This window comes from Pseudochaenichthys georgianus, chromosome 8 (genome assembly GCF_902827115.2).
Source record: "Pseudochaenichthys georgianus chromosome 8, fPseGeo1.2, whole genome shotgun sequence".
Classification (NCBI taxonomy): domain Eukaryota; kingdom Metazoa; phylum Chordata; class Actinopteri; order Perciformes; family Channichthyidae; genus Pseudochaenichthys; species Pseudochaenichthys georgianus.
The window spans coordinates 27,865,285-27,884,457 of NC_047510.2; the positions used below are offsets into that span (position 1 = coordinate 27,865,285).

Here is a 19,173-nt window from a genome sequence, read left to right on the forward strand (position 1 = left end):
ACGGAACATGGTCATGTACTGCTGGCCGTGGAGGTTCCAGTAGCCCCAGTTTGTCCGGTAGCCGTGCAGGATGGCGTACTCCTCGTGGTTATAAGCAGGCTCCGTGCCGAAGGTGTCAATCACACGGATGTGGCACCTGGGACAAAATAAGAAATGGGCTTAGCTAAAATTAGATCACAGATCTCTCTCGCTTTCAAATAATACAGTCTCTAAAGATTGAGTGAGAAAAACAGCAACAAAGTGAAAAATGATTCCACCCAGCTTGGGATATTTCACCTAATGTAGTTTGCCTGCTTGGGAACCGGAGGAATCTGCAAGCTCATGTTTTATTTGCAGATGCATCCGACCCCCTCGGTTTGGACTGAGATCTAGCAGCCTGAGTTTTTCCTGGCAAATCATCTATGGGGCTTGTCTGTGAGGATGACTGTAAAGAAACTCAATTTCATCTCGGGCCACATTAGCATCATGGTTGCACTCAAAGGGCCAGTTTTATATATAAGAATATATCAAAATACATATATAAATATTTAATATATATAAAATAATGTATTATATTACATTATTGCATTGGATTATTATCAGATAGGGTAATAACTTCATAATTAACTACGTCTGAAAGCAGAAGTCTAGGGCAAATAATTGCAAGTGTCTTCAGTGAGAATGTCACAAAATGATTTAAAAAGAAAATCCAAATGTGACATTTTGAAAAGTCAATTTCGGAGAAAAAAAGTCAAATTTGAGATGCATTGTGGGACATGAAGTTTATGGGCAACGTGCTTCTGTAAATCGTCATGTAACCGTATAATAAACATATTATATTCTTTACAAGTTCTTGTGGGCCACATAAAATGAAGTCACGGGCCGGATTTGGCCTCCGGGCCTTGAGTTTGACACCCCTGCTGTAGAGGCATTATTTAAACAACCAGGGAGGTTGCAGATGCAGTCCAACTTTTTGAAGTTGCTATCGTGTCAATGTGGAACAATCTGGACAGTATTCTTTTTCTAAAAGATGCACAAAAAACAGCAAACTTTGCAGTTATATAAGATACAAAGAACTAATATATATTGTTAAACTTTGAAAGTAACTTAATCTTAACTATAAATACGAATGACTCAAATGCTCGTCCCCGCCAGCGTTTTTTTTCTATGATGTATTATGTTTTATTGGTTCTCTAGAGATCAATGAAATGCAAGACATAGTTATTGCAACTGGGACATTTCTGGTTTTACATTGTCATCCATAAAGCATTTTATTTCTAAAAGAAGAAAAATGAAATTGCACCTAAAGCTTCACTTGTGTACAAAGATGTTTGCCGTCCTTTTGATGGGATTTTGAGTTAAACAAACAAACTCATATGACACCAACATGTTTGTTTACATTCCTCATACATTATAGTTTTGTAATGTATTGCGTGCCCCACACTAATGGGTTGTTATGCACTGGTACTACTGTACTGTGATTGGCCCTTAACACCAAGTAATTGGTCACTAAGCGCTACATCACTGAGACTTAGATCAATTGACCCTTGTGATGTGGTCTGAAGATGTCAGTCCACATGTATGCCTTATCTCTCAATAACAGGACAGCCATGTCAAATATCGGTCTTGTCTTGATCTTTGTGAGTTAATCTCAGCCCTCAGTCTTGTTGTCAGAGATTAATTTTGTGAAGCTGTCAGTGGTGATGGATATCCATGTCCCCTGCCGGTCGCCCCTCATTCAGTACAGGTTACACAAGCCTCACGGTGAGACGTCTGAGACTTTAAACACAGCTTTGTTTCACAGCCATCACAGCGCCCTCGAAAAAGATCCTGACACAAGCTGGAAAAGTCTGAGACAAAGTTGAGGGAAAACGATTTTTGAGAATTTAAAGAAGATGCGTAACTTTTTTGCCCTGCGTGAGTCTCTTTACAATAAATGCTTAACATACTTTCTGACAATGTGAGGCAACTCCTGCACAGCATCTCTGTAAAGTATGTGTATTCACTCTCTCCACTAAACGGCTCGCTGCAGCTCTTGCCCCCCCCCCCCTCCCTCCCTGTGAGCCCAGTGTGCTCCGATTGGTCGGGACCAGTCGGGACGTTGTGAATCGCGCTGAGCTCCGTAGAGGTGTGATTTCCTTGTTTAGCGATACACAGCGAAACACAGCGAAACACAGCCAAACTCACCCTGAGCACACACAAAGTCACAGCCGAAGTAAAAACAATAAATGTGGCTTGATATTGAGTAAGAAAAAGGTTGATAAACGCTGTGAGAATGGGTCTGCAGAATTTCGCCGCGATCCCAACTGTCTGTTATCAGCCTGCAGCCAGGGAGGAGAAATCAGCAGAGCTGCATGCACTGAGTGTGTGAGGAAGTCCGTGGATTGGTCAATTTGGACCAATCAGCGGGGGCTTAACGTAACGGCTCCGTGGACGTAACGTAACGGCTCCACGGATTTGTCCATTTCGTTCCAGGTACGGATGACATCATGCGTAGGCCTACCCGGAATAATCAAATGGACAGTGACGTATCTCCAACGAGGCGTTTTGGGGAGGTATTTTCTGTGTTAGAGTTTTACTCGCTACAGGGGGGACTTTGAGGGTTTTGACTCTGCAGACCGTTTACATGCATAAAAACCTTCATAACACACAAGGGGACGGGCAATAACCGGAAAAGCATGACATGGGACCTTTAAGCATTTAGTTTACAACGACAGAAGAAAAAAGATTACATCAGCACGTTGTCAGCAGTGAATATATTCACACTGGGAAGCAAGAAAATCAATTAATGTAATCCAAACGGAGATTTCTCAATGCATTGCCTCTCTGATCAGTGTCAGGGCAGGAGGGGAAATGAAAGTATTGGTCTTTCACTCGGTGACAGCTGAGGAGTGCTGGTCGATCAGCTGACCTTGGACTGGCGCTGATTGGAATCAGCAGGTTTTCAATGCTGTCCAACCTCGTCTTTGAGGATCCAAACGAAGGATGAATTATTTGTGTTATTAATTTAAGACGGCAACCGACTCCTTTGATGCATGAGTGAAATGTTGAAGAAACACAAACAGCAACACAATAAACTGTATTACACCTCCATGATTACCTTTTGCCAAATAGGATGTTTTTAGTTTGTTTTGTTTTGTCTCTATTTCAGCAGGATTACAGAAAGACCACCAGCCCAATTTTCTTGAAACTTGGCGTAAGTGTGAAGCATTGGCCAAGGACAGCACCATTTCAATTTGAAGCGGATCCAAATCACAGGGTGTGTACACCATATATACAGTCTATGGTGTACACGCATTACTTCTCACTTATAAAACAGGCCAGGCGGAGGTCTACGCGCTCCCATTACATTTCACTTGTTAGAGGCTTTTATCCAAAGCGACTTACATACTCAATACTGTGGGCAATCCCCACAGGAGCAATTTGGGGTGAAGTGTCTTGCCCAGGGACACAACAACATGTTGACTGCAGTGGGGTTTGAAACTGTGACACTTTCCCTGTGTGATGAAGAGCAGAGGTTGTGGTTAAGCCTGAACCTTGTTGATTGATTACTGTGTAAATGCCCAACATGGAGATTTTTTGCTGATGCACAGTGAGGTTACAATCCAAGTGTGTCACAGCATGTCACATCAGCCAGTCAATAAGGATAAAGTGAAGAACAAAGCAATACATGTTAATTAAAATAGAGGTACAAAGTGAAAAGACACCCATATAAAGACAGAAAGAGAGCATTGGACTGACTTGTGCTTCCTCAGCGACAGACCCATGTGCTGCTTCATCTGCTGCAAGCCATGGTAGTCGGTGTAGATGAGGTCAAAGGGCAGAGGTCCTGTGAGAGGGCAGCTTCCTCTTCCAGGAGGGACGCCCAAAAACCTGCAGACAGGTCAGATGCCGTATTACCATCAAACTGAGCAAAACGGTGTGCACAGTGGAATACAACAAACAATCACCGTTATCCCACAGGAGAGATGAAGCACACAACACTTTAGGGGGTAACAAGGATAGAGAAAAAAGGCTCCCTGAGAGATTTTCAAAAGCCATTGTACAGCAATGACAGATCAATCACAATCATAAAAGGACGGTAAAGAACAAAAAAGCACAAGACAATCCAGTGAGACACAAACAACCTGACTTTCTGTAGCTGCAATTTCAGGCTAGGCGGGTGTGGGTGCTTTTATATGTTTTATCAGGAGAAGGACAGATAGAGATGAAGACAGATAAAATAAATGAGCCCAGTTGCGTTGTGAAGCATGTCAGTGCTATCAGTGCACCTGGTGAGCCATTTAACCAAACAATACTGAATCCATCAGTGATGTCTCGCTGCGGGGAGTCGCCCCAGTTTCACAGGGAAGACTTGTTTTGGCTAAGCAAAAAACACACATGATCTGAGGCACGCAGCTTATTGTATGTAACCACACGTCATGATGGATGCAGAGGGATTGTGGTGTTTAAGTATTATTTGTGCCAAATTTGTGTTTTTCATAAGACCATGCCAAGCACGTACTGCATGAATGCTCAATCAGGAGTGCCACATATATATGGATAACAATGTCTGTGATGTTACTTTAATTGGGACTTAAATATCTCAGCATGTGATGGCCATGACATTACGTGGAGATATTCATGGTCGCCAGAGGATGAATCTTGCTGACTCTAGTGAACCTGACATTTCCTTCCACTGTGAGGTTGACCATATTGAATAGATTGCTGTTGAATGAAGTTCACACAATCATGTTTCCCAGAAAATGAATATACTACATTTTATCCCCATGAAATTATTTGTATGTTCGATACTTTGTGTTATGAACAAACCCCGGAAAAACGAATGACATTCCCATAAACCTCAATTCTACTTTGTGATTAGGGTTATTCAGCTAGGTTTAGTGTGCCAACTAAAATAACAGTTCAAATAACTCCATATTATTTCTTCCTTGATTACACAGTGCACACTCCATTAAAGCATTTAAATCAATTTAATATATATAAATACATATATATATTTTTTTATTCATTGGGATAAACCCCTTGAGATGCACCATCTCGTTTGCAAGGGAGTCCCGACAATAGCAACAACTTACAGACATACATAAATAAAAAGACAACATGCAAAACATGACACACAAGACAAACCACATACAGTCTGTTAAGTAAAATGCAAGCAATGCATACAATCATTACAATTTGAGAGACAGTCGAGCAAATCAGTTTCATCAATATCAGTTTCATTAATAACAAGTACAGACCAGTTGAAAGTGAGATGATAATGCATGTTTAAATATACCCAATGATGCAAGAGATCTAATAGCAGCAGGTAAAGTATTCCAGTCTGTTGGAGCTTTGAAAATGAACGCTCTTCTGCCAATCCATTTTTTTGCAGAGGGGACAGAGAAATAAATCTGAACAGAATGTCTAACTTGATGAATTGACGAGTAGGGTACAAAATACTGCTTTAAATAAGGGGGATAGTTAAGATAAATGCATTTAAATATCAGCTGAAGCCAATGCGTGTGTCTTCTTACATTTAAAGAAGGCCATTTAAATTGGTTATACATTGTGCAGTGATGTGTACGAAAAGGACAACCAAGAACAAATCTGCAGTCTATTGTAGGCTATGTTGAGTGGAGCAAGATCTGATTTAAGATCACAATAGTCCATAATCGGAAGAATAAGTTGAGAAGCAATTCTCTTTCGGACACTGATCGTAAAACAATTGCGAGAGCGGTGTAAAACACTGATTCCGTAATTGACTTTTTGTATTACATGCTTTATATGTAGTTTAAATGAAAGTTCAGAGTCTAGCCATACACCAAGATATTTAAAGCTATCAACTTTATGCAGAGAAGTGCCATCCTTACATGTTATTACTACATTAGGTTTGGATTTGAGCTTCTGCCTGGTACCAAAGACCATGGTATAAGATTTGTTTTGTTAAGCAGTAGTTTATTGTGTGATAGCCAGTCCTGTAAGATATTAAAATCCGATTGAAGAGAGATCTGAATTTGTGAAAAATCTGATTTGGATGTATATATGACAGTGTCATCAGCATAAAGGTGAGTACAACAATTAATGAGACAAGAAGATAAATCATTTATGTAAATAGAGAACAGAAGTGGGCCCAGAGTTGATCCTTGGGGTACACCCTTTTGTTGGATCAACAGGTCAGACTGTTTTCCATTAACAACCACACATTGCTTTCTACTGTGAAGGTACGAGTTAAACCATAACACTGTATTATTAGAAAGGCCAATGCCGTGAAGTTTATCCAAGAGCAGATATCGATCAACGAAATCAAAGGCTTTTGTCAAGTCAATAAAAATGGCACCTGTGAGTTCACCATCATCTGCAGCAGAGTACAAGTCATTTGTAAATTGAAGTTGATTAGGCCTGAAACCAGATTGAACCAGAGATAAAATAGTATAAGTATTGAGATAATGTGACAGTTGATTATAAATTATTTTCTCCAAAACTTTGGAAATAGAACAGATTATAGAGATTGGTCTATAATTATTTGTATCAAGTAAATCACCACCTTTATGCAGTGGAATGATGCGTGCACATTTCCAAATAGTCGGCAACTCACAGGTGGACAAAGACAGGTTGAACAAATCAGCAAGTGGGTACATGAGAATATGGGACGCCAATTTTATGAACCTGTTTTCTATACCATCGAGTCCTGCACTGCCATCCACTTTTAATTCTGTGATAGCATTATGAACTTCGTGTGGTAGAATCTTCTTAAAAGAAAAATAACAGTATGAGTTACTATTAGAAATACCAGTCGTCAAATAAGAGTCAGATAGTAGTGTGGAACATACATTAGCGAAATGCTGATTCAATATTTGGGCAATGGATAATGGGTCATGAATTATTGTATCAGCAGTTCTTATTTTATTAATAGAATGTTTACCTGATTTATTTTAAATAGATTTAATTTTAGTCCAAAATTGCTGGGGATTCTTAAAGTCCGATGTGAGAGATTCTTTATAGTAGTTCGATTGAGCATTTTGGGTTTTGGTTTTACTCAGATTTCGAAGATGCCTGTATACTTCCCAATCGGCTATAGTTCTTGAATGACATATGCTTACTTGCCGGGTGAAAAGATCTGCAATGCATTAAATGCAAACAATCATTTATAAATATCACATGCTCTCTGTAATCACGGTGTCCTTGTGTCGTTTGAATTTCTTTCTTCACTTAACGTTGTCATCCAGTGTTTGTTTCTTTAATGCAGCCTCTACCTGAGTAACCTGAATGAAATGTAGTCAGTTGAGTGTCTATTTTCATGGTTATGCAAAGAATTGTATTAATACAGGGTTAATGCCGTTAACATTGGCTGTCCCTCACTGTCTGTACGAGAGGAGAGAAAGACAGTGAAGTGTCGGAGAGGTGGTGGAGGCTACACTCGTTTAAATAGAGCTTCCTAGAAAAATTACTACTTTTTTTTAATACTATATTTATGAATTGTTATACTGTATAGTGAATCATTTCCACACTTGAATAATCAAATACAAATATCAGAGTTAATGTAAAGCACCATGTAGTTAGTAGCAGTCATTTTTGCCATTGATAACATCAGGGCCATGTGTGTGTTAATCTAGCTTAGTATTCTTCATGTGTGAATGTAATACTCGTGAAATAGAAATGTAAGTGAATGTTGAAATAGCGTTCCCATGTTATTTTTCTGTCCCCAGCAAGTGAACCAAACGGGCTTGATCAGCCAGGATCAAGCATCTGCTGCCTGAAGAACTAAGGCATAAATAAGAAACCAGACGACAGACGTTACAAAAGAGCTTTCTGGTACCAAAACCAGGGAAGACAGGAGATATACATTTGTTGTCTGCTATGACAAAGTACAGCGAAGCTTCAGAGCGCTCAGCTTTCAGTTGGGATCAAGGTTGTGCTTTGTTACAGAAAAACGCAATCAAGTGTGTCTGTTTTCATTACAAGAGAAAATGTTGCTTTGTCAAACCTCTGCAGTTCTTAAGAGCCCAGCACAGAACAAAAACAGCAGAGCAGAAGGAGAGGAAGTGAATGTGCAGATCTGTACTAAATCTGTACTAAATGCAGTTTAGTGGATGCCAGGATAATTTCACATAAGGGAGTTTGTAAAACATGTTAACAGTATAATAATACAGTCCTGTGGGACTATTACATGAACAAAAGTACACACTTGTACTGCTACAGTATAACTTTAAGGACATTACTGTATAGGCAGCATAGAGGAGTTGTTGATACAATGTCTTAATGGAAGGGATTTATCCAAAGGAAGGAGTATTTACACACTAATGCCATCTAACTCCTATTTAACCAAGGTGACTCCAATGGTTGCAAAAATAAGTTGAATTGCATAGAAGTCACTGATACAATTACTACAACCTACTTCTCCCTTGGTTTTATAGCGCAGTTAACATTTTCCTAATTATAATGTACTCTCAATTGTTAGTTTTAGGTCTCTTTCAATAGAGAATAATGAAATTATGACTCCATTTAGAGTGAAATAGATGATAACACAGCGTGAGCTTTACAAGTCGCTAACACTTTATTGTCTGGTTTGGGGGTTGTCAGTCATCATTGAACCCAATACTGTAGTAGTAAGATGTTGTGTTTCCCATGCCGTTGACAAGAGAAACAATAAATATGGAAGACATGTAGTTGAGTTTATGGCTACATTAACATTAGCAAGGCTATCGAACCACCAATTTCTCTCAATATAATATGGATGGGATATTAAAAAAAGAGCTTGTATAAAAAAAAGAGCACTGTCACGGCTTCTGTTTGAATATGAATCACAGCTTCATATAAAGAAAGCAAACCAGTAGCAATGAAAGCCTCTTTATACAGAGATGCTTAAATATCTACAGAAGTAAAGAAAACACTGTCCTCTATTTTGGAAAATATGAAACCTTTATTGTTGTCAAACTGCAGCCAGCACTTCATGAAAGTGTTTTTGCAGCAGCAATCCTAGACCTATGACCTTCAACATGCTGTAACTCTCGCTACCTGGCTCAGAAACCAAATATCACACACACACACACACACACCTGCAGAAAATAAGAGCGTATCGATCTTCTTTTGGACTGTGAACATGTTCAGTCAGCACAGCAGCCTCGTGGAAACAGGTGTAGCGGCCAGCTCCCGTACAGCAGAGGGGATAATGAGCAGGAACGTGTCAGCAGACGGTGCTGAGCGCTGCGGCTTCATCAGTCAGAGGTGTACTGTACACCCATGCAATTCAGCGCTTACACAAGTGTTCTTCACTTGAACTGTATTTCTGTTCTCTATAGATTTTGTGCAGCCAGGTGGATAAAGTACAGTCCAGCTGCCAGGGACTTTCCAAAGTAAGGTCATTATACAGGCACATTTCATTTCATTTCATTTCAAACCTTTATTTAGACAGATAGGTCCCTTGAGATCATGGATCTCTTTTACAAGGGAGACCTGCATCAATTTAGTTCCACATGAAACATAAAAACAACATAAAAACAAACAATAGAGGACATCATATTTACATATTCACCAACACTTACAAACACCCATAGTGTCAGAAAGCATCTCGTGCAGACGTGCCTTAAAAACATTCAGAGAAATAAAATTGCTCAAATGCAGAAACTTGTTATACTGTACATACTAAGTGCTTTACATAAGGGAGACTCATACATGTTTAAATGTCAGGCGAAAAGTCAGAAGAAGCTCTATTAAAAAACATTGAATTGGTGATATAGCACATATACGATAAGGATTTTTTATTTTACATTATGGATATTCCATATTTTAAACTTACTTTTTACATTATCACACAATGACAAGGCTAACATGCTGATGTTAAGTAGGTATAATTTGTACACTATTCACCATCCCTGTTAAGCTCATTAGCATGATAATAATTGTTAGCATTAAGCACAAAAGTACAGCATGACTGAGGCTGATAGAAATGTCACTAATTTAGCAGATATTTAGAGCAAGTTTTTATGTTATGACCAAAAGTTGAGGTATCAATAAGGTTTTTACAATTCCCTTCACAAGGGGAACCATCAATATCTGCAACAAAAGATCTGCCAATCCATACAAATTTTTAAATGTCTATATGGGCCAATGTGGCGCATCCGACTGACATCACTATCAAAAGAATCACAATGTGCTGGTATGACAAAAAAACACTGAAATAAACATACACATGTGAAGTTATGTGATATTCCAATCACATGTGGGGTGTACAATGAATTACATGCATCTCACTAGTACAGTATGTGTGAGCTTTTAAGTTTGAATAATAGCCGTTATGGCCTCTCATGCTGACGTGCATTACTGTGAGAGCAGATGTATTACAGTGGCTGAGTGCAGAAGGAGTGACTCCGCTCCTCACAGATCCACTGAAGCTGCTGCTGTTCACATGTTTAATTGGATATATGCAAATCCGAGCAAACTTTAAGGGAAGACTAAAGGGATTAAAGTGCATTAAGGTGCCAGCAGTGTGGAAATGGGAGTACACACATACTGTAGCGCACAAGCACACACACACACGCACACACACACGCACACACACACACACACACACACACACACACACACACACACACACACACACACACACACACACACACACACACACACACGCACAGTACGCATTAACAAGCAGGCACAAACAGCTCCATCTCTCCTTCTTTTTATCTCCTCCACAGATGCACACACACAGAAAAGATTAAAGGATTAGGCTGGCATTATTTTATTATTTTATCATTATCAAAAAATCCTGTGAAAAGACCACGACTAACAATGAATTAAGCCCACTAACAAGTCTGTGTATACAACATCTAATACTGCCTCTGCATCTATGATTTACTGCTCAATTATCCTGCAAAAACTATTAAAAACACATAAAAGAGCGATACCGTTGCATAATGGGGATATTTTTGCTTAATAGTGACATAACAAATATAGTCGATGCCTCTCAGCAGCTTAAACTAACCCGTGAGCATGCTTAGTGGTGTCAACGACCCAGAGCTGATCGTCAAACATTAAAAAACACAATTACGGCGTTGTTTTAGAATATATCACGCTGGCAATGTCACTCAATAGAGCTTAATGTTTCTAAATGTGTTTTTAACAAACGACCCTCGAGTTGGCACAATAAGCTTTATCAGGATTCTTTTTTCTTTTTTTTGACCAGCTCAGACTTAAAAGAGGATAAATGAAAGGTCCCCTTATTATACTGTTTTTCATTACTTTATTACAGCTCTCAGATATATACAAAACATGTCTCTGAAGTGTTTGGCTCGAAATACCAAACAGATCGTTGCAACATTACCCATAATCCCCTCTGTTTCAGCCCTGTTTCAAAAGTGCTGATTCTCTGTCTGTGACTTTAGATGAAAATAAGGAGCCCCTCCCCACGCCCCTCTGAGAGAGATTTGGTTACAAATAACTCGATGGTGCTCTAGGAGGAGATTCAGGTGATAAGGTGGGCAGGGGTTACCTTGGTTGGTGATTGGCTAATGGTTACACAAGCCAAACAATCGTTATGACATCATAAAGGGGCCAAAATCTGATAAGCTCATTTTCAGACAGGTTTTTATATAAATGGATCAGGACAAAAAGAGAGAGAATCTTTTTTCCTGAAACTTTCAGAATCTCTTTGTTGATGTTGATGTTGATGTAGAAAAGACATGAAAAAGTGGATTTTGCACAATAGGTGACCTTTAGGAAGGATTGCCAAGGAGAAAGACTGCAATAAGATGAACAAAGGAGACTTAGTGAGGGACACTGCGATGCTTCTTAAAGAAAGTGGGTAAATATGTCCAACAGTGAAAGGAATTGGATGTCACAGATTTTCCGGACACATATGAGGGGTTGATGCTGGGGGCAAGGGGTTTACTGCAGGCTGCTGGAGGGAGGGCTTCACAGTGTGTGGGGAATAAAATGGGCACAGAAGAGAGATGATGTGTGTCACTGTGTGGCGCTGGCCTGCCAGAGGGAACTGAGCCTGGCATGCTAATCGACCACTTGAAACTGCAGGAGGAGAGAAAACTCATGTTGACTCTGTTGTGATCAGATACAGCTTATAGGCCACTTTAATGTGCAGTGATGGTGAAAATAGGTGCTATAACAGTGCACAAGCAACACTCTTACTTATTTTGAGTTGAAAGAGGCTAGGCTAGTAACTAGGCTCATTATTTTAGTGTTCATTAAATAAGGCTAACTGGAAATATAACTGTATTTATGAGGAAAAGAACGTCCGGGGTACATTTTGGGCAGTTGTTGTGTTGTTGTTTTGAATTTAATTGCTAAACCAGCAGCTCGTTTGTGTTGCCTCCTCATTTTTCTCTTCAGTTTCTATTCTGGAAGCTGTCAACATCACAAGAGGATCTAATTTGTTCTTTAACGGCAGTAAACAAAGTCCTTATGCTGCAGAAAAATAACAATTTTAGGGCACACAGGGAATCTGAGGGGAAATTGGTTTAGACTTTTGTGGTTGAAATAACAATCTTTTTGTGAAAATCTGTAAAAAACAGTGATGCTTGTAAGTACAGTTGCAAGAAATAGTATGTGAACCCTTTGGATTCTCCACACATAGCGTTGTGTGTTCCTTCCAAACAACTCAACTTTGGTTTCATCTGTCCACAGAATATGTTGCCAGTAGTGCTGTGGAACATCCAGGTGCTCTTGTGCAAACTTCAAACGTGCAGCAATGTTTTTTCTGGACAGCAGTGGCTTCCTCCGTGGTGTCCTCCCATGAACTCCATTCTTGTTCAGTGTTTTACGTATCGTAGATTCGTCAACAGAGATGTTAGCATGTGCCAGAGATTTCTTTAAGTCTCTCGCTGACACTCGAGGACTCTTCTTCACCTCATTGAGCATTCTGCGCTGTGCTCTTGCAGTCATCTTTACAGGACGGCCACTCCTAGGGAGAGTAGCAACAGTGCTGAACTTTCTCCATTTTCAGACAACTTGTCTTACCGTGGACTGATGAACATCAAGGCTTTCAGAGATACTTTTGTAACCCTTTCCAGCTTTATGCAAGTCAACAATTCTTAATCGTAGGTCTTCTGAGAGCTCTTCTGTGCGAGGCATGGTTCACATCTGGCAATGCTTCTTAAGAATAGCAAATTCAAAACTGGTGTGTTTAGGGCAGGGCAGCTTTAACCAACACCTCCAATCTCGTCTCATTGATTGGACTCCAGGTTGGCTGACTCCTGACTCCAATTAGCTCTTGAAGAAGTCTTTAACCTAGGAGTTCACATACTTTTCCCACCCTGCACTGTGAATGTTTACGTGGTGTGTTCAATAAAAACATGAAAACATATAATTGTTTGTGTGGTATTAGTTTAAGCAGACTGTGTTTGTCTATTGTTGTGACTTCGATGAAGATCAGAACACATTTTATGACCAATTTATGCAGAAATCCAGGTAATTCCAAAGGGTTCACATACTTTTTCTTGCAACTGTATGTGGCTATTTATGGCACCTACACTCTCCATAAGCTTTCAAAATGAAGGGCTGTCATAATCCCTAGTTTTGTGACAGTCTCGATACAACTGCAAAAACACAGAAGAAAACGTCCTTTATAACTGTTTGAATATTGTTTTTGGTTCAGAAATGTGACAAATCATAATTCCCTCTCCATCATCTATTCTATATTTCTGTAAAAACATCTCCTTCCAACAACTCTAAACTAAAAAAACTCTCTTCAGAAGATAGATTTTCGACAAACACATGGCAACAATTTGATTTATCTCAGCCCATTAAACATTATAGCAGAACAGAGCTTGAGTGCATGTTATTGAAAAGTCAAAAACACATCATATACTAGCTGCTAACCGCTAGCCGCTAACCGTCAGCCGCTAAATGCTAACCGCTAACCGCTAACAGCTAGCCTGAGCTCTCCTGCTGATTTATTTTTTAAATGTAGTATTTCATTAAAAAACACATTTGTCAACATTCAATAAGTCGGTGATTAAAAATGTACAAAAAGTCAAGTTTGTGCTTATAGCCTAAAGCCAGTGTTAGCAAAAGAGAGTGAGAAGTGGATGCACTGACACACAACAGCTGTTTTGAAAACAGGAAGCAGGGGAAAACCCCTTCAGTCCAGACATGTTTGCTTTGAAAACCAATAAGCATAATATAATATATATAATTTATTTTGATTCTGATTTTAATGCATCTAAAGGAAACAACTTTAGAATGTTTAGCCCCGTGGTCACGTATTTTAAGTTTGGTTCATGAGTTATCCCTAGCTAGCACTTTACTGTTAACCTCAATTACATCACCATACAACACTGTGCTGAAGACAAATCCCTATGATGTGATCTCGCTAGTGGCCTACACTGGCTATTTTTTTTATCTTCAATTCTGCTGTCTTTTTCTTTTCATCTCTTTTCATCTCAAAGCATAGAAACAAAGGCACATCAATCAGAGCATCAGCACTTATGGAAAGGCACAACCTGAGATTGGCAGCATAATAAGGCTCTTTGTTGAAGCCTTCGAGGATAAAGAGAGCTTTCAAGATTTCAAGAGTTTTACACTTGAGAAGTGCCCTGCATATACCTGTTATTACTTCCACTGTTGAGGCTGATGGGTTAAAGAGACAATTGACCCCAGATTTGACATCTATTAAATCATTTCTTAGGGTTACTGATCACACAATTCAGGCACGTCTGTTTGTTCCGGGGGAAACAAGGTGAAATTACCTGCCGAGTGTGTTAATGGGCTTTGTCAAGTAAAGCCCACTCGACAGAATAGATATAGAGCTCCCATCGGCAAAATGTCTACGCACAGCAGGGCTCAATCCTGCGTCTTAAATCAGAACTATGTTAAAAAAACAGCAGAATGACATGAGCTTGAGTAAGAAGGAGAAGGCTGAGAGTGTGAGACTGTTAGGAAAATATCACTCGTCACCGGCTTGAGCTTCATTATCAGGATACATGTATTTATTATCCTTGCAAGAATGGAAGTAGTCATCACATACAGAGCATATGGGACAAATAGTTCACCGAATAGTGTCCTTCACATGCTTTATATACAAGAGAGGGTATTATTCAGTCACACGATGGAGGAATGGGCTAGCTGCACAAGATGGCGTCTATCAACTTCCGGTTAATTGAGTGTGCGGTTGTAAACTTCCGGTCTACAGTAGAGCGGTAGAGGGAAGAGCGATAGATAGCGTATACTGTAGATAGCAATAGATAGCGAGAGAGATAGCTTATATATATTATATAGGCACTATTTTACACTCGATGTCTCCAAGACCTACCGAAGGATCAGTGATGGACATCGGCTGGTACAAGCGGCAGGCTCAGCCCCGAAGAGCAAAAGAGAAAAGGGGTTCAAGATGTAGCTACATATCCAGCTACGTCGACAATTATGAAGGTAAGTGACAAACAAAGCTGTAGTTACTGGCTAACTTTGACAAATTGACAGTCTTGATACAGTGTAAAGCGTTTCAATGATGTACTATTACTTTTTTTGGATAACATGAATGATAATTCCCCACAGTTTCAAACAAAGATCTACCTTCAGGGAGAGTGAGCATCATGGCTAGCTGTTACAGGTCCATGAGAAAGCATGAAAAGCCTCACGATCTCAGAGTAGGGAGGAAAATAAAAAGTGTTCATCGGTTCAAAGCCTCAATCAGGTTCATGTTCTGGGGTTTTGATGTGGCAAGAGTAGGTAACCTGTGATTTAGGATTCAAATAAGCCCAGCTAGCTGACATGTTGCAACAGATTACATAGTGACAATACATTTGCTCACATCAACTGATTTATTTTCGTTTTGTAACCCTCTCGTGTAAAATGATAAATACATTAGCTAAACCCAAACTTAGCTTTCATCAAAGATTCTTAATGAGAGGTTGAACACCGTCTCTGCTTTCATGGAAACCCCAGAAACTGGTTGTGACGGCTGCTGTTCTTTACTGTATGGTTAGTATAATCCAGGCATCCTCAAAGTACGGACTCCGGTCCGGATCCTGACCGAACCACAACTGTCTCTGGACTCTGAGCAAATTATACTTTTCATATGTATTATCTGTATTATCTGTGTTATCTGCGAGACATCGCCACAACGCAACGAGTCAAAATGATCCGCTATGTCCATAGACTGCAAACAGCGCTCATCGGACATTTATGAGAGAAAGTCTCTAATGTCCGAGTGCAAGTGAATGCAGCACAAGATGCACGTCATGTAACCCCTCCCCCAGTCCTGGCGCGAGCGTGGACATATGATTGGCGGCGATTTCATTTGAACGGAACGGCGCAAAACGAGAAGCATTCGGACCCAAGCACTGAAGGAATGAGGTATTTGCGGGCTACGCTGACAGAGAAGAGACTGTCAGTGTGGCAGTGGCACTCAGCATTGAATCAAAACGCACTAAAGCTGTTGATCTTAATACGTTTGTGAGGCGTTTTGCTGAACAAGATGGTAATCGCCGCATTCAGCTGTAATAGACATGTCAACTTGATGCTCTGCTCACAGATGAGCATACAAAACTATTAAGATGATGACCTTACGTGTGTAAATATATGTTTTTCTTTGAGGGGGTCTGCCCCCAAAAAACTGTTTTAAGTCCTGAGAAAGTCAAATAAGACGGTGTGTAAAACAAACTACACTGCCCAGCCAAAAAAAAGTAACCACTTTGATTTAACTAGGCCAGTAGGTAAGGACATTCCACTGGATAATAACTGAAGTATAAAAGAATGCATGACTGAAGTGATGGAGACCATGTTGAAGGCAAGCAAAAAGAGGAAATAACAGGTCAAATCAAGCAAATCCCCCTCTCAGATTCCACAGCAACCAGAAGAACATAAATACTGGCTGGTGATTTGATTAATCAGCTTTGTCATGGAATAAAAATGCACAGTGCATTTCCTTAGCTGTGGGTGAGTCCACTGACACCACTGACAATGCTCAGTTGCTGGTGTTTGTGAGTTTTTATGATGAGGCAAAGGGGGAGTTTGTTGAAGATGTGTCTGACGAACCTCAGTGGACACACAAGGGGGCAAGACATTTATAAAGCAATAATGGGAATGCTGAATGAAAAAGAGTGCAGCTGCCTTTATTCATAACTGTGCAGCTCTTACACTGTGACTCTGAGGGATCAAGCACAGACACAATAACAATGAAAACTGCTGCATACAGATTATTTTTGTTTTTGCAACCTCGTGTTAAGAATCTTGTTGCAATTGTTTAAAAGTTTGAATGACCGTAATAAATGGACCTTTGTCTTATTGAAACATTTATTTTGGACCTTTAAGATTTGTATTTGAGTACCCCTGGTATAATCCATGTAGGGTCCAGTTATTTGTATGGGCCAGTGTTAGGTAAGTGCTGGTTTTGTACCCTACATCTATGTTAAGCTGTTCAATGTTCTACTAACACTATTTTATGTAGTTATAATATAAGATAATACATTGAGAGAGCTGAGACAGGCTATACAAGCGTATCTGTTTGAATGTCCTTAAATTACAGTATTCCAAACAGCAAAACTTCTGTGATGTGACTGACAACATGACATGGTTTAGCCTTTTCCCACACCTATTACTTGCCTGATCAGCCTGCTCTGAGCTTTCTCATTTGTCTGTGTTGTATTGAAGCAGTGTCCTAAATGTAAAATGACTGACATTTTGTTTTGAGAACTGTTCACCTGTGGAGATTGCAGTGGCAAAGTGTTCCTGTGTAGCTGGAACAGCACTCTGCAACCACAATGTTGCACTGCTGTTCCAGACCAACACATCCTCACTCCCAGGTCGGCCTATGTTGACGTTATGTCAAGTCCCCTGCCGGCTTTTTCCAACGCAAGGGGGGGGGCCTTAGCGTCCATTTTCAACGCAGGGGGGGGGGGCCTTAGCGTCCATTTTCAACGCAAGGGGGGGGCCCTTAGCGTCCATTTTCAGCTTTCCGGGATGTCCATGTGCTTCTATGGACGCTCATGGAAGCACGGCATTCGTTTGTGTCAACTGCCCTTAAAGGCAATGAAGACACTACACTACCCAGAATCCCCAGCTATCGTTGGACTACACCATGTGCTCTGTTTGACAAACCCCGTGATAGTCCTCAAGCTCTGTGATTGGAGAGTGTGCTCCGAGGGTTACCGAGCCTCGAACAGCACTTGAAATGGGATGGAACCACGGCAGACTGTCCAAAACTGGATTTGAACGGGTCCACCGCGTCCCCCCCCTCCCCCACCCCGTCCCCAGAACTACACATGCTGGCTATTCTGTTTCGCAACATGTTCTCTATGGCACGTCTCTACTGGGAGTTGTAGTTTTAAAAGACGTTTTCGTATTTCCCATAATAAGAAGTTGCCAGTATTAAACTGTGTACATCCCTGGAGGTTTAGGGGACAGGAAACACTGGGTGAAAATTGCTGGTGCCCATAATGGGCAGTATTAATATATATACCCACACGCCAGCTAAGGTCAGAAGAGCTTTATTTAACAGCTGGACTTATGTTTGTGACCCCTCCTGTTGTTAATTGATAACATTACATTACATTACATTAATTGATAAGCCTGAAACATGCACTTGTCAAGGTTCAGAGGCACATTTTGCAAATATGGCAGTAGCCATCGATCAGCTTAAGATAAGATATACTTTATTGATCCCAAGTTGGAACATTTGCGTTACATCAGCATGTGTAACAGTTAAATATGCAGTGGTGTTTATTTGAAAATCATTTAGTATAATCACACAAATTCTGTGTTTTATATTTAACAATTCTGTGTTCTTTATTTATTGATTGTTCAATACCTGACAAGGCCGGAGATGAAATATCTGCATACATCATAAGAGTATAATACATTATGTATAATATCAGTTAAAATAAGTGCTTCAACATAGTTAACATTGCTGGAGGTATACACACATATTGATAGATGTCTTGTAATGCACTGTTGAGGAACCTGCGACCCAAGTTTTTCATTCAGTGCAGAACTACACCATAGTTGTGTAGGCCTATATGATATGTCAATAAACCTTAGAACATCTTGAAATCTTGAACGGGATGTGCAAAATAGTCATTATATACAGTCTTTAATTAACTATTAGTAGAGAATAACGAGTAATGAATATACTTTATAGGGATCCTATTAATATCTAATAATAAAAATAATGAAATTCAATAACATGCTTTAACCACCAGGTGTCTCTTTATATCATCTGTGCACCTTTATGGTGTAAACACAGCCTATCTACCAATTGGA

General features: G+C 39.9%; 1 protein-coding gene across 1 annotated transcript in view; it reads right to left on the reverse strand.

Moving 5' to 3' along the window:
- LOC117450603 (alpha-1,6-mannosylglycoprotein 6-beta-N-acetylglucosaminyltransferase B-like) overlaps positions 1-19,173 on the reverse strand; it is a 101,530-nt gene that overhangs the window by 25,071 nt on the left and 57,286 nt on the right. The window contains 2 exon segments of the mRNA XM_071204082.1: positions 3-136; positions 3,721-3,852. Of these exon segments, the coding sequence (XP_071060183.1) occupies positions 3-136; positions 3,721-3,852 (266 nt within the window).